Here is a 13,717-nt window from a genome sequence, read left to right on the forward strand (position 1 = left end):
CTTGACACACTTCGGGGAGAAAATGGATAAGAGGTTGAGACGGAGTATTTTATCTCCCCCCCCGCCCCCACCCTTCCACCAGTCAGATGGCTAAAGTCAGCCCTTTTAAAGGAGGTGGGGTAAGATGGATTGTCCTTTGACAGAGGAACTGGAGGCCTGCCAGGTTCTACCCCTTCTTAGCAGTGCAACCTTAATCAAAGAAATGTTTATAATAACTGCCATTTGGGGGGTATTTTCTGTGTGCTAGACACCACGTTAATTGTAAGGTGCTAAGGCCAAAATTCAAAACCTGCAACTTTCTGGCTCCAAAGCCTTTCTAAATGTGTTCCTTTTAGCTTTAAAACTCTGTTAAAAAAAAAAAAAAAAAGTACGTGAAATAGCAGAAAATGAAGTATTAGGAACTCAAGTCTGAATTACTTTGCATGTCCCCCCTAAGGCTTTCTGCATGACTTTCAGCCAAGGATTGTCTTCCCCTGGTTTCTTCCCTCATTACAACTAGGAGTATGTGGCCCAGCCCGGACCAAAGAGGGGCAGCAACCAGATGAATCTGGATATTCACACCCAAGCCTGCCTCTGAGTCACCTGTCAAGGGCTGCTAAGTGAAAAAAATAAAATAAAATAAAATACAAATAAAATAAACCCAAGCAAAAAAGCCAGCACATTGATGACTCCTAGAAATGGGTAGCCCCAGTCCCTCTGTGAGACCATCCAACATGGATAAAAAAGGCAGGCTGTCTGCCTGGGCTGAACCTGAGTGCCCCCCAGTACTGTATGGCACTTTAGAGTTTGGTCTCAGCATTTGAAATCCATTCTGGAGTTAAGAAACATGTTGACACCCAAGGCCTGGGTCACTCCTGGGGCCCATACTTTCCACCCCTACAGGATCAAGTCGACCTCAGAGTTGGTGTCTGTTCTTATTGTAGTGATGTCCCATCTAAATGCCATCATCAGGGGTGAAGTTATTCTACATGTTAATTTTCCTGGTGATCAAAGCTTACCCCTTCAATTTCTCAAATATTTTAAAATATATTCCATCTTGCATTTTAAAAATTCTGGAATGAATTCTGTCCTTGTGCCTCCTTTTTTAAAAGTGGAACATAATTTGTCTTCAACAAATGAGTCACCGTCATTATTATGCCTTACTATACAAAAGTGACATTTGTAAGATGGCCTCTGATGGTTTGTAGGATTATTGCCCCCATCAGGTATCTCCAGAGTACTGTAATTTTTGGATTGTAGCTGTTTGCTGGATTCTGCTTATATTAAAAAGGTAGCCAGGTAGATTCTGATGTAGAGTCAGGTACATTCTCACCAGCATATCTAGTGAGTTCCAATTACGTATTTTCTAACCAATCTGACTCCAGTTTTTGTATCTGTACAATGGTACATGGCCTCCGTTTTCCTCTGTCCTCAATCGCTTCTTGCTTCCAGTATCAGGTATATCCTGTGACTTGAGCCCCTTCTTAATCCCAGACCCCTCTCTTGTGTCCCATCGTTCTCTGCAGGTCCCCCTCCCAGGGTACATCGAGGCTTACCCCCGGTCACGGTATCAGCAGAACTCCCCCTCCAGGCTCCCCCGCCAGTACAGCCAGCCGGCCGGCATGCACCCCAGCTTGGAGCAGGCCCCTGGGCCCTCCGCGGCAGCCTCCCAGCAGAGCCTGGCAGAGAACGACCCGCCCGACACACCGCTGACCAACATCTCCACGGCTGCCCTCGTGAAGGCCATCCGGGAAGAGGTGGCCAAGCTGGCCAAGAAGCAGACGGACATGTTTGAGTTCCAGGTCTAACGCCCGAGCCCCGTGGGACTTCCAGATTCTGAGGGAACAGCCTCCAGGCTTCTGAAGCCTAATGTGTTGGGACTTGAGGCATGGACAATGGGTGAGTCTTTCTCATCCTTAGTTTCTGAAAAGGTGATCAGTGGGGCTTCTGGGAAACAGGGGAAACCTGAACGACTGGATTCTCAGCCTGTTCAACTGATTGTATGTCAAAAGTCCCTGCTTGGAACCATATGTTTGATGTTCTGTTATATTTAAACTGTGGGTGTATTTCCCTGTGGAGCCTTAGTCACAACAGACACTGGCTAATCTACAGATTCCTGTCCAATGCCACGTTTCAGTAAGTCACCAGAGGGTGGAGGACATCGCTCTACCTTTGATGACCCCCGCATGTTAACTCTGTTTCTGTGTTAAAGGCAATGCAGGCGTGTGATTAAGCACCAGACTGTATTCTCTCTCATTCAGCGATGACTGTAATCGTTAAATCACCTCCAGTCTGAAAGGAAGGCACTGACTCCAGCCAAGAAACTTGAGCCCTTTTCTTTTAAAGATTCATATTCAAAGTCAGGTGCATCGGATGAAAATCAGTGCTAACAATGACTGTACCTCTAAATGGTCCTGATGTCCCCTCCCCACCCCCCATTAATTAAACAAAGGCCAAGCAAGAGAGAAGATGAGAGGGGACGGTTGCTTTGTGTTGACAGGTTTTTGAAAAGGTGATGTTATTTTGGAATCGGAGTAGCCTGCAAGTTGGGGTCTAACTGAAAGAGAAGCAGTGCTAAGAGCTTTTAGGACCTTATAAAAGAAAAACAGTTATTGGTGGAGCCTTTTCTTTGCCCTGCAGTGAAGGTGGCCTGGAAACGAAGCTTCTCTCTCTCTTTTGGGATAACAGATACATTGACTTTTATGAGAAACATCTCTGTCTCTTCGACCGACAGTGACATCCAGCCTGGGCTGCCGCATGATACAAAAGGAACTAGTAATTGCTGCCTGCTAGAAGCGAGGATAGTGGGTGCACAGTCTCCCCGGCCTGCAGCCTGTTGATAGAAGCTTCTGAATGTAGAAAATCTGTTGATTTACATTTAAATGTAAATAACATTTTTAAAACTATACGGAGGTAGCCAGCTTCCTTCCTCCCCACCCCCTGTGGTTAATGGACACCGGAGGTCACTTGCTGAAATGGCAGGGCTGCCGGCCTTGTGACAGCGATGTTGAAAATCGCACCCCCTGCCCCGGCGAGTGGGCCTCCAGAGCTCTGCGTGGGCAGTGTCTCGCAGCCCCGAGGCACCCGCCGCAGACTGAGCGCAAAGCCCAACAGCTGCTCACTTCAGGTGGCCTCGGGGAGAAAACGCTGGTCCCCTCACCAACTTTGGGAGCCGTGCACGACATTGAGGGCTCACTTGGCACCTGTTGGAGAATGAGGTCCTGTCTTGCCTTCACCCAAGATCCATCTCGCTTCAGCTGTATCCATTCCCCGAGCCCATCTTCCCATTCTCCTCATGAGTTTCTTTGGTCTTTACTGAGAGAAGGTGAAAATTTAAAAGTTGAGAGAAGAGTAGGAGTGGAACTGATTAGAATGGGAGATTCAAAACTGTCAAAGCACAGACTTCTCAAAGGAGCGCTTTTTATTTCCCAATGGCCAATTGCTCTTTCTGGGATGTTCCGGAAACCCCCAAACAGGCCTCTTGTTCGGATGATATTAAGTAGTGTCTTTTGGTATGCTGGTTGATCTTTCATAGTGTTAGTTTTTTGTTACTTAAAAAAAATCAGCTATAAATAAAATGTATTTTTGTAATTTCCATGTGTATATATGGTATATTTCTACCAACGGCCAGTTGTTGTAACCCAAAACCTAAATCAGCTTGCAAAACACTGTGGACAGTGCAAGATTCTATCGAGACAGTTTAACACAATGCCTAAGTCTATCCAAATTGGTATTCAATGCACTTGAATGAACAAAGAGCCAAAGAAACTCAGCCTTTTCATGCAAATGGTATGAGTCTGATAAAGTCAGCTACATTGTCCCGCCTTATCAATAATATTAATATTTCATCAGTGCAATGACATCAACCCAGTACTTCGTCTACTTGGTAAATGCCTGGAAATGTTATATGTGAAAAAGAAGTTTTAAGACCTTAGTGTAATTAAAACATATGCACATGCTTCAACGACAGTGTCCGGGCTTTGGATGTTCCAGTGACTTACAGAGATCGAGCCTACAGCCCCAGCTTGCTAAGAGGGTGAGAAACAAATCATTGTGGTCTCACAGAACCCGTGAAATACTGAGTTAGTCGACTGAGACAACTGAAAATACAGCATGCTTAATCAGACACTAGACACCACCGGTTTAAGAAAGTGTGTAGGAGGAAAACCTTAAATTGGAAAGAGGTCCATCTGTTTTTCATGGTTTTGTCCCATGGGGAGACAGCTGCCATTGTTTGGTGTTTTGTGACCAAGATGTAGTCCCTTCTCTGAAGAGTCTCCTGACCTCGTAGCGGTGACAGATACCTGGACAGCTGGCTCAGAGAAAAGACAAATGGTCGGAAGTGCCTCGTGGAAGTTAAAATAGAGTTCCATGAGAGCCCAGAGGCTTTGTGGTCCTCATGACTCTCCGGAAGGTTGGGGAAGCCACAGGACGTCGGTGATCTTGGAGAAGGAAGCAAAGTCCTGAGAATTGGAGTGACCTGCCCAGGATTCCAGCCCAAGCCTGCTGATTCATGATCCAGTTTGCTTCCCATTTCACCATTCTGCCTGCATGCTTGTCTGTGGTTTCTTGAACTATGCGAGGAAGTTTAAAAAGTAGAAAAGGGTCATGTGAGACATTCCCTGCATTCTTGTGAAGAAAAAAGGTGATCGACTAGGTAAAGAACTTCAGATAAAGTGTATAGAGGACAATGCATTTGTGGCGTAATAAACATTTTTTGGAACTAGTTTTAATGTGAGTGTTCTGCATTCTGAAAAGAAATGCATTTTGGCTTTTGCTAGAGAGTGCCATCAAGGAAATAGTGTTCTCAACTGCTGTTCAAGACTAGGAGTGTATTCCTCTCGATGCCACGGATCCAAACAGGCAGGCAGGGGAGCCATGCAGCTTGTCACTGTGAGGTAGTAGATCCCATGCCCTGCGTGGGGGAGGCAGTCTGGTGGTCAAGAAAAAGCCTACCCTGTGCCCCAGTACGTAGGATCCGAGGTGGCAGTGTTACTGAAGCAGGAAGTTACCTCTTTCATCATGTGCCATGGACTGAATGTTTGTGCCCACCCCCGTTCATATGTCCAAGTCCTAACCCCCAATGTAATGGTATTAGGAGGCAGGGCCTTGGGAGGAACCTAGGTCATGAGGGTGGAGCTCTCATGAGTGGGATTAGTGCCCTTATAAAAAGGATGCCCAGAGAGCTCTCTTGTCCTCTTTTCTGTCCGAGAAGATAAAACATAAGTTGGCAGCCTGCAACCCAAAAGAGGCTCTCACCAAAACCCTACCGCACTGGCACCCTGACCTGAACTTCCAGCCTCCAGAACTGTGAGAAATAAATTTCTATTGTGTATAAGCCACCCAGTCTATGGTACTTTGTTACGGCAGCCTGAACTACTAAAACAGGGTGGATTATGTAAGAATCAATTCTCTGGACCCAGGAGGAGTTATATGGTGCATGTGTTAATTTAGGAATTCAGCAGAAGGATGTGTAATTTCTGAGCAATCTTGATGGAAGAATAAATAGGAAATTGTTAGATTTGTGATTTAGAAACACACACATACAACTTCTGAAAGAGTGCAGATAGAGGAGGAGAGGAATTTAAACACCTCACAAGAGGAAATGCTTCTCTAACAGGCAGAAACTAGGGAAATGGATCAAAGATTTAAATATTGATTACAGATAAATAAGCTGCTTTTTTCCTACATAACACACAGGCACTCGGTGCTTAATAAATAAAATAGCAAATTATCTTAAAAGTTTGAGAACAGAATTTAAACTTGATCCATTCCTTCTGCCACACACCAGAAAGTAGTTTGGATTTTCCTTGCAAAATACAGCCAAACACTCTTAGGGAAACAGTAATTTAGCTTGGAGTGGCCCACCCTGATGCAAGTATTAGAGATTAAGGTCTGCCACTGAGTCAGCCTTATAAGTATTGTAGTCAAGGAACTTCGCAAGGTCTAGAAACCCACGCACACTTGCTAATTCACACTTTCAGAGGTTGACTGAAAGTTAAAGGGCCATTGCATAGAAACAAAACACAGCTCCCCTGTGGGAAAGAGATGGAGACAGCATCTCTTTTGCTCTCATGTTCTCTCCTATGGGCTTTCATCTCTGTTTCTCTCTGCATATCTGCTCAGTCCTCTTGCTTCCTTTGGCCTGCTAGCTTTCTGTTTTCTCATGGTGGGTGTACAAGCTAAAAATCCCACCCCTGGGCCCACTCCACACAGTCTTTCCTCTTTAGTATCCATCCCTCCGTGACTACCATCTCTGGGCTCCTAGGATAAATTCTTGAGAGTCTGATCGGTCCAGTTCATCTGCCTATGAGTCAGGCACCCTTGGATCAGATGTCTTTCCAGTCAGCTAAAACAAGGAGGCAGGGTCATGCAATACGAGCATGGCCCCCGGCCTGGCCCTCTCAATGAGGCCTTTTGTTGGGGACTAGCACCAAGAGGAGGGAGCATAAGTGAACAGGACCTTCGAAAGGAACCAGTACTCCTAGGATGCCAGCCAGCGAGTGAGCAGTCCCTATGGATACTGCCACAGAGAGAAGATGTCGTTGATTTGCACATCAGTGAGAATGCTTGAGCTTGAAACCTTGGCGGACTGGCCAGAACTGCCCCAACCACTTCCCACTCACCACCAGTGCTACTGATACTGCTGCTGGGTCTAAGAAGTGATTTCAGACCAAGGCCCAGTGAGCACAATGTCTTGCTCAGCAGACAATAAATACTTGTAAATTGAAATGCATGATCTCAGCTCAGGTGCTATTAACGTGGCTTACGGCCACACACTTGCATGGATGAGAAAACCCATGAGCCTCTCAACAGAGTCTTTTGAAACAAAATTGGTTTCAAGGGAAATTGATATTCTTGTGGCTCTGCCCTTCCAAATATAATAAGTTAGTGTTCCCGAGAATTGATAGCTCTCTTGATTTCTTAAGGTGAACTGTTACAGAATCCTAGCCTGTGTTAAGTGCTGACATGTAGGGTGTTTCTGGAAAGGAATATTTACAAAATAGAATGAATAGCACCAGAAGCAAATTCTTTCAGAGGATATTAAGTTGCTTTGATTATGCAGGTCTTAAAAATAGGGAAATTTGGGAGATGGCAGAATTTGTCTCCATAGGTCAAACTCAACTTCAGTGAAAGCCATTATGTAATGAAATCTAGAAATAGGTTATTTTTATTCTCTGACCTTGGCCAGACTTTTGTAAACTATGGAAGGAGGCCATCAATTTATTTTACATAAATTAACTGTGGCCTCACCTTATTTTCCCCCATCTGTACCTGACGTCTAAACTCACCCTCAGCCCATACACAAAATGAGAGAAGGTTTGTAGCAAACGATCAGAGGAGTATCATTGGTCTGGAAATTTTGAAAAAGGCATAATAAATAGTCAAGGCCTCAGTCAACTCACTATAAACCAGCCTCTGATTCCTTATCTGTGAAATGGGTATAACAGCACCTGAACTTCCTACCTCTGGTGATGGTTGTGAGGAGCCTGTGGCTTAATGTATGTGAAAATGCTTTGAAAAGTGTATTCTTACTAAAGTATTAGCTTCATAATTCAGTTTTATCGAGCAAAATATGTTAGCTCCTTCCATCCACAGAACTAATTTGTCTCATATTCTATAACATTTTTAAATTTTATATTCTATAAAATTAAATAAAGACGTTCCTAAGTTTGGAAGTGCCCACAAAAGCTGGCCTCACTTGGAGCTGTATTTTGCTGCTGTTGTTGTCTGTGATTTGAAGGATACATAAGTACTTGTACACGTGCTTCTGGGCGGACAGCCCAGACCACGATTCCTCACCAACCACGTGGACACGTTGGGCAAAGACAAGTATTGAACAGGAGCTTTGACTGTAGCTGTTGTCATTTAAGGCTTTGCTTTCTAATTAACTTTGTACATCCTTGGCCTCTGCCGGGAACAGAGTGTTCTTATGCTGTCAGAATTTTTTATTGTAAAATAAAATGGCAAAGGCTTTCATACCCCAAAACCTGCCTGCTTCTCATTCCGCCTTGGCCAGATGGTAAGATGGACTCCCCTTCACAACCCAGCTGCACCTCGGGCCTGCTGGATGCTGCTAAAGAACACTTGCAGGCTTGGCAGACCTCATGTGGTCTCAGAGGCCGTCCGAGCCTGGGGCATGAGCCGGTGGGCCAGGAAGAGGTCAACCCTGGCCATCCACAGGTCCCAGAGAAGCAGCCTATCCACAGCTGTATTCTTGGGGCCGAAAAAGAATGTCTGCTCACATGCATTTCTCAGAACATAAATCCCACCCAGGTTAGTGGTTCCCAAGGAGTCCAGGGGTGACAGGGTATGGACACAAACTCCTGAGACCACCTACCTCTCCCACCCTGTGCTACTCCCAGCAATCCTGATGTCTGCCGTATGTTCAGCCCATTCCAGAAACCGTGTGTTATACTCCATGCTCAGCCTCTGGCCTAAGCTGCGTGGACAGGAGAAAATCCGACCCAAGAGCTGCACACACTAATAGGCTGACCAACCACAAACAATGCAGCTCAGTGCATGGGGTAGGCCAACCGGATTTTCTCTATAGGAAATACCAAGAGAGAGATTCTTAGCAGCAGATGTTGAAACTGAATGGTCAGGACTCAGGCCAAGATGGGCCGTATTCAAAGCAAAGGTGTAAGAATGAATATTGAGTAAGAAGAAGCCTTGAGGCCAAGGAGATTTCGAGTATAAGAAAGAGGGCCTGTCTCCTGTAATAAAAATAGACAAACAGAAACCAACTCAGTGTTTCTCAGGAGGTCCTGTGCCCTGATGGAGAGCCCCCACCTCGGGCTTTCATGGCTCCACTGAGACTTGGGCAGCAGTGCAGTGTTGTCTCTCACTGGAGCTTAATCTACCGAGCTCTCTGCAAGTACTTACGAAATCACTTGGAGAGTGAAGGAGCCATTTTGTACTCCTCTGTCCCTCTGTAGAGAAGGTTCGAATATGCACGTAAAAAATGCCCCCAGAAGCCACTGTGTCACTGTAGTGATGAGGAATAGACTTGGAGGCTCCACAAAATGCTTTGGCGGGACTCCCCATGGGGCGGAGATCGTTGCAGAGAAAAGGGCCAGTGAGCCCAGGAACCAGGGGTTCCACACTCTTTTTCTTTCCCCCTGGACTCTGGCTGCTCTTCTTTTTCAGGACAAATGAAATAATCAAGTGAAAGGAAGTACTGGTGCCTACTTCAGTCCCAGGAATGGCAGATAGACACAGACCCAGGGAGCTGGGAAAGACATGTAATAAACCCAGTCTCTCCTTGCTGGGTCCCCATAGAAATAGGAGAGCAAAGTATTCTAAAGGATGATCTCTGGATGTCTCTGAGTAAATGTCATGCATCTCATGAGCTCCACTGGCTACTGGAAGTCCGAAAGAAGGTGCCTAGGAAGGAGTGTGGAACCAAGTAATGGAAACATTAGTGAGGGTCAGGGTGATGGCCCATTACCTATAAAATGTGCAGAGATGGTTACTGGGAAACATAATTGCTTTGACCCTCTCTCTCTGACCTCTTGGAGGTATGGTTATGACAAATACTGGTTTGCACAGTTGACTATTTTACCTTAACATTTCAGTGTCCGTGTTTGCAGGTGGACAAACCCATATTTAGGGAGAAGCCATCTGACTCTGGCAAGGTGGGGCTGCACCAGTGTTTATCTTTGTAACGAGTGCCTCTGACGGCTGCAGTGTATCTTCCTCCAAAAGGTTTCCAAATTGGATTTTCTTCTAGATAATAACGAACCGAACAAGCCGATAATGTCAGCCCTGGATGTGAGAGGGCTAGGAAGGGAAGGGGCTGTTTCACCTTGCTTCCAAATCCATGCTGCCACCTGGTGGATCCCATCATGAGAGAAGCAGGAGGATTTTGTGTTAATGATAAGAAACCTTGATGCCAATTTGCCCAACAAACCCCAAAAGGCAAAATGATGGTGAGCGTCGGCTGTGTGTCAGGTAGTGAGCTGAGCAGTTGACACACATGATCCCAGTTAATTCACAACAACCCAGGCAGGGGGAGTTATCCTGCACATTTCCAAATGAGTGTAGGGGCTCAGAGAAGTGTAAAACCAGCTTTTTTGTAAAAAACAATTAGATGAACAAATGACTGAACAAATGAGTACATGAATGCGGGCTTCATTTATGTTTTTAGTTGTAGAATGTTTGTGCTATATTCAGATAAACTCTGAGACGAGATTAATAATCCTGGGTGAGTTTGTGAATGGATAGGTGGGATAGCTAATCTTTTTTCCTTCTTCCAGAAGAATCGCCCCTCAGACCCTATTGAATCATCAGCTGATTATATGAACTTCCCTGCTCCATCTCTCTTCTCCCCCAACTTGTAACCTAGCTGCAAGCCAGCTGGTGAGTCACTCCATTCTCTTGGGAACTGGAACTAGGAAAGTTTCTTGGGGAAAATGCATGTGCTTCCCATGAGTCACTGAGTAGCAAAGTGATGAGGAAGCTGGTTGGAAAAAAACAGGAAAGGGCGGCAGGTACAACAGGTGTATGGAGCAAGAGATAAGAGGGCAGCTGCCCAGGCTCCTGGTGGCTTCCAGGCCCTGGTGCCAGGTAGCACGAGGGGACATGTGGTGTCTTGGTCTATAGCTGCTGCCCCACTCCTAGTGCTTCTGATGGGGCAGCAATCACGGGACCCTGTCCACCTGTCCACAAGAGGGACAGACAGGGACATGTAGCCCTGGTGAGCCAGTCATTTCCTCTCCAAAGAATGCTAGTTGGAGCTGAGCTGTCCGTGGGCTGCACCTCCTTCCTTTCCTTCTAAAGGCCGGGAGGCCCCCTTTTTCTGTTTCCCTTGCATTAGATTCTATCGCTTGTAGACAACCCCACTGCCATCCTCTCTGGTTATTTAAGTAAGCTAGTTTGAGTGTCACTGATCATTCTCTGGATTTCTCTCTGGCCACTTTCCTTCCATTACGGCACAGATACCTTTTTGGACCTGCTGAAGCTCTGGTGTGGACGGGATGAAAGGACAGGGTGATGACTAAAGCCCTCTCTTTGAGGCACCGCCTACAGAGACCTGGAGCCCTTGGCCTTGCCTGTCTGATGTGGGCAATGAGATGCTGCCCGGGAGACATGTGACTGGCCAAGAGTCAAACTGCCTCCCAGCCAGCTCAGCCAGCTCAGCCCCTTATCACTTTTGTGAGGCTGAGCTCTTGGGCTCTGCAAATTCAAGGTGTCTCCCTCCCTGCAGATTGGGCCTCCCTCTAGCTCCTATCCTGCAGTCTCCACCCTTCTGTGCACCGGTAGCTCCACAGTGAGGGCTGTGTCCCGAACATACTGGAAAACAATAATAATGACTTCCCACTGGGGAAAGTTTCACATCCTTCATTTTGCTGTTCCGCACCCAGCCATCCTGTGAGAGCAGTGTTTCCATTTTGCAGATAAGGAAACAGGCCCGGAGAGGTTGGCTGACTTTTCCAAGGTCGCATATCTGGTTAGTTACAAAATCAAGATATTGTTGAAAGGCAAAGGGCAGTGAGGCACCAATGTGGTATTCACGTCCAGGAAGACAGAAAGCCTAGAAGTGACCAGCTCTCTTCCTTGTTCTCCAAGGAGCCAGGCCCCTGCTGGCACTGGATCCTGCCTGATCCCTTTGGCCGCAGCATGGGACACAGATGACAGATAAGGTAGTTGGAGGTTTTCCTGTCGCACTGAAATGTATATTTCTCTCAGGACTAACAGATCTGCTATGAAAGGGTCATGCTATAAATAGCTGGTTACATGTTCTATCAAGTTTCAGATTCCATCTTGGGCAAAACAGTTGCCACTGGAGAGGAGGGACTTCAGCCCTCCCCCTACCGGCTATTACCTCTGCCCTCCGTCTACCTGAATTTCCCCGAAAGTAGGCGTTGCTCATCTGATTGGTGAGGGTCCCCGGCATTCCTTGGGCCCTGCTTCACCAGGGGGCAGGCTTAAGCCATCCTTAAAGTCAGCACATGTGCTCGCTGCAAACCCAGTACGAGGTAAAGCCGGCCTTCGTGAGCAGAGTGACCAGGTTCTCCCCCCCTTCCAGCTGTGTAACTGAGCCGGCAAATGAGCCAGAGGAAGCAGGGAGTTTCATTTAAACCTTCAGTTCGTTCAACTTGCAAAGCTCCAAAGCACCTTTGCCTTCGGCTCAGTTATAAATAAAGTGGTATTTTTGTTTCCTGTTTACCTGGTGGTGTACTAGTAAATGTTTAACAACCACGCTGGCTGGGGAGGGAGGGGAATGGAACAACTCTGACTTGTACATTTGCCAATTTCTGGGCTGTGAATATTCCCATTGCTGCCAATTTCTAGATACCAGCATGACATTATTAGGAAGTAGTGCACATTTGCACACTATCATATGGGATTTCTACCATACAGATACAATGAAAATAACCCAAGAACATAGGTAATTGTAAACTGTAGCAAAATAATTAGGAAGTGATGGATTCTCAGTATCTATTACCTTAGTTTTTATTCATTTTAGTTTATTTTTTATTTTATTTTTTGTTAATCCTCACCTGAGGATATTTTTTCCATTGAGTTTTTTTAAAGAGAGTTGAAGGGAGAGAGGGAAGGAGAGAGGGGGAGAGAGAGAGACAGAGAGACAGAAACATTGATGTGACAGACACACATCGATTGGTTGCCTCACACGGGCCCAGGTACATGCCCTTGACCAGGAATTGAACCTCGAGCCTTCAGTGCACCACCAACACTCTAGCCAATGAGCCACACCGGCTAGGCTGTTACCTTAGTTTTAATTAGAGCATAATTGTAAGTTGATACAGTTTAATTTTTAATAATGGCAGTATTTAACAACCAGCTTATAACATTCCTGAAAATTTAACAGCTGGCTCTCGGGGCCTGTTCAAGCTGGCTGCAGCAGGCCCCTGCATTTATCTATTATTTCTTGCATACTGTCTTCTCTCAACTGGAACCCTTATTGCCTGCATCGGTCAAGCATCCTTTTCTTTGGGGAACAACCTCTTCTATTTCATTTTGTTCTGGAGGGGCAATCACATGACCTTCACATGACCTTCCTCCCCACTGGCCTGATAACAGGACCTTCGACCAAAGCCATGGGATGAGGGGACAGGTGACAGGGTTGGGTATGGGCATTCCTGGGACCTTGGCTGTAATACCATAATACTGTCAATCTCATCCTCACGTGGAAAGTTGTGGGAAACAACCCAGCCAACCCCAAAACTATGTTCTACCAGCATTGAGCCAGATGCTTCTTTCTGATGCCTCTCCTGGGGCTTCCCCTGAATCTGTGCCTCACCCACCAAGAGAGCCTGGGAGAGCTGTGACACGCCCGAGTTCCAGTCCTGGCTCCGCCTTTCCCTAGTTCTGTGTCTGTGGGCAAGTCACTTCATCTTTTGGAGCCTCTGTTGCATCATTTGTAAAACATGGCAAGAGTAGCACCTATTTTGCAAGGTGCTGGTGAGAATTAAGTAAGATTGTTCATGTCAACCGCCTCCCTATGTGGTCAGCACAGGGTGTGCACTTTAATCGGTGGCCAATCTTATGAGTACGGTGGGGGGTGGAATGGAAGCTACTGGGACTCTGGGGAGGGAATGGGAAACAGGCCCCCACAGGATATAGGCCCTGGGTTTTCCTGATGCCCAGTTTATTCTCACTAAGATTCTCCAGCCCCCTCACTGGCCTGGCCAGTCTGAAGTTTTCTGGGGGAACAAGGGTGCTTCTCTAATAACAACCAGCCTGGGGCCAACAAGAATCTGGCTTCTTCCTG

The 13,717-nt window shown here is 46.3% G+C and overlaps 1 protein-coding gene across 5 annotated transcripts in view; it reads left to right on the plus strand.

Moving 5' to 3' along the window:
* The window catches only part of KIAA1549L (KIAA1549 like), a 205,950-nt gene extending 197,991 nt beyond the window's left edge, over nt 1-7,959 (plus strand). For all 5 annotated transcript variants that reach the window (XM_081154353.1, XM_081154354.1, XM_081154355.1 and 2 more), the window contains exon 21: nt 1,506-7,959. In XM_081154353.1, coding sequence (XP_081010479.1) covers nt 1,506-1,787 — 282 coding nt within the window. In that variant the 3' untranslated portion in view covers nt 1,788-7,959. The remainder of the gene's footprint in view (nt 1-1,505) is intronic.
* The last annotated feature ends 5,758 nt before the right edge of the window (nt 7,960-13,717 follow it).

This window comes from Miniopterus schreibersii (assembly GCF_964146895.1).
Source record: "Miniopterus schreibersii genome assembly, chromosome: 12".
Lineage (NCBI taxonomy): Eukaryota > Metazoa > Chordata > Mammalia > Chiroptera > Miniopteridae > Miniopterus > Miniopterus schreibersii.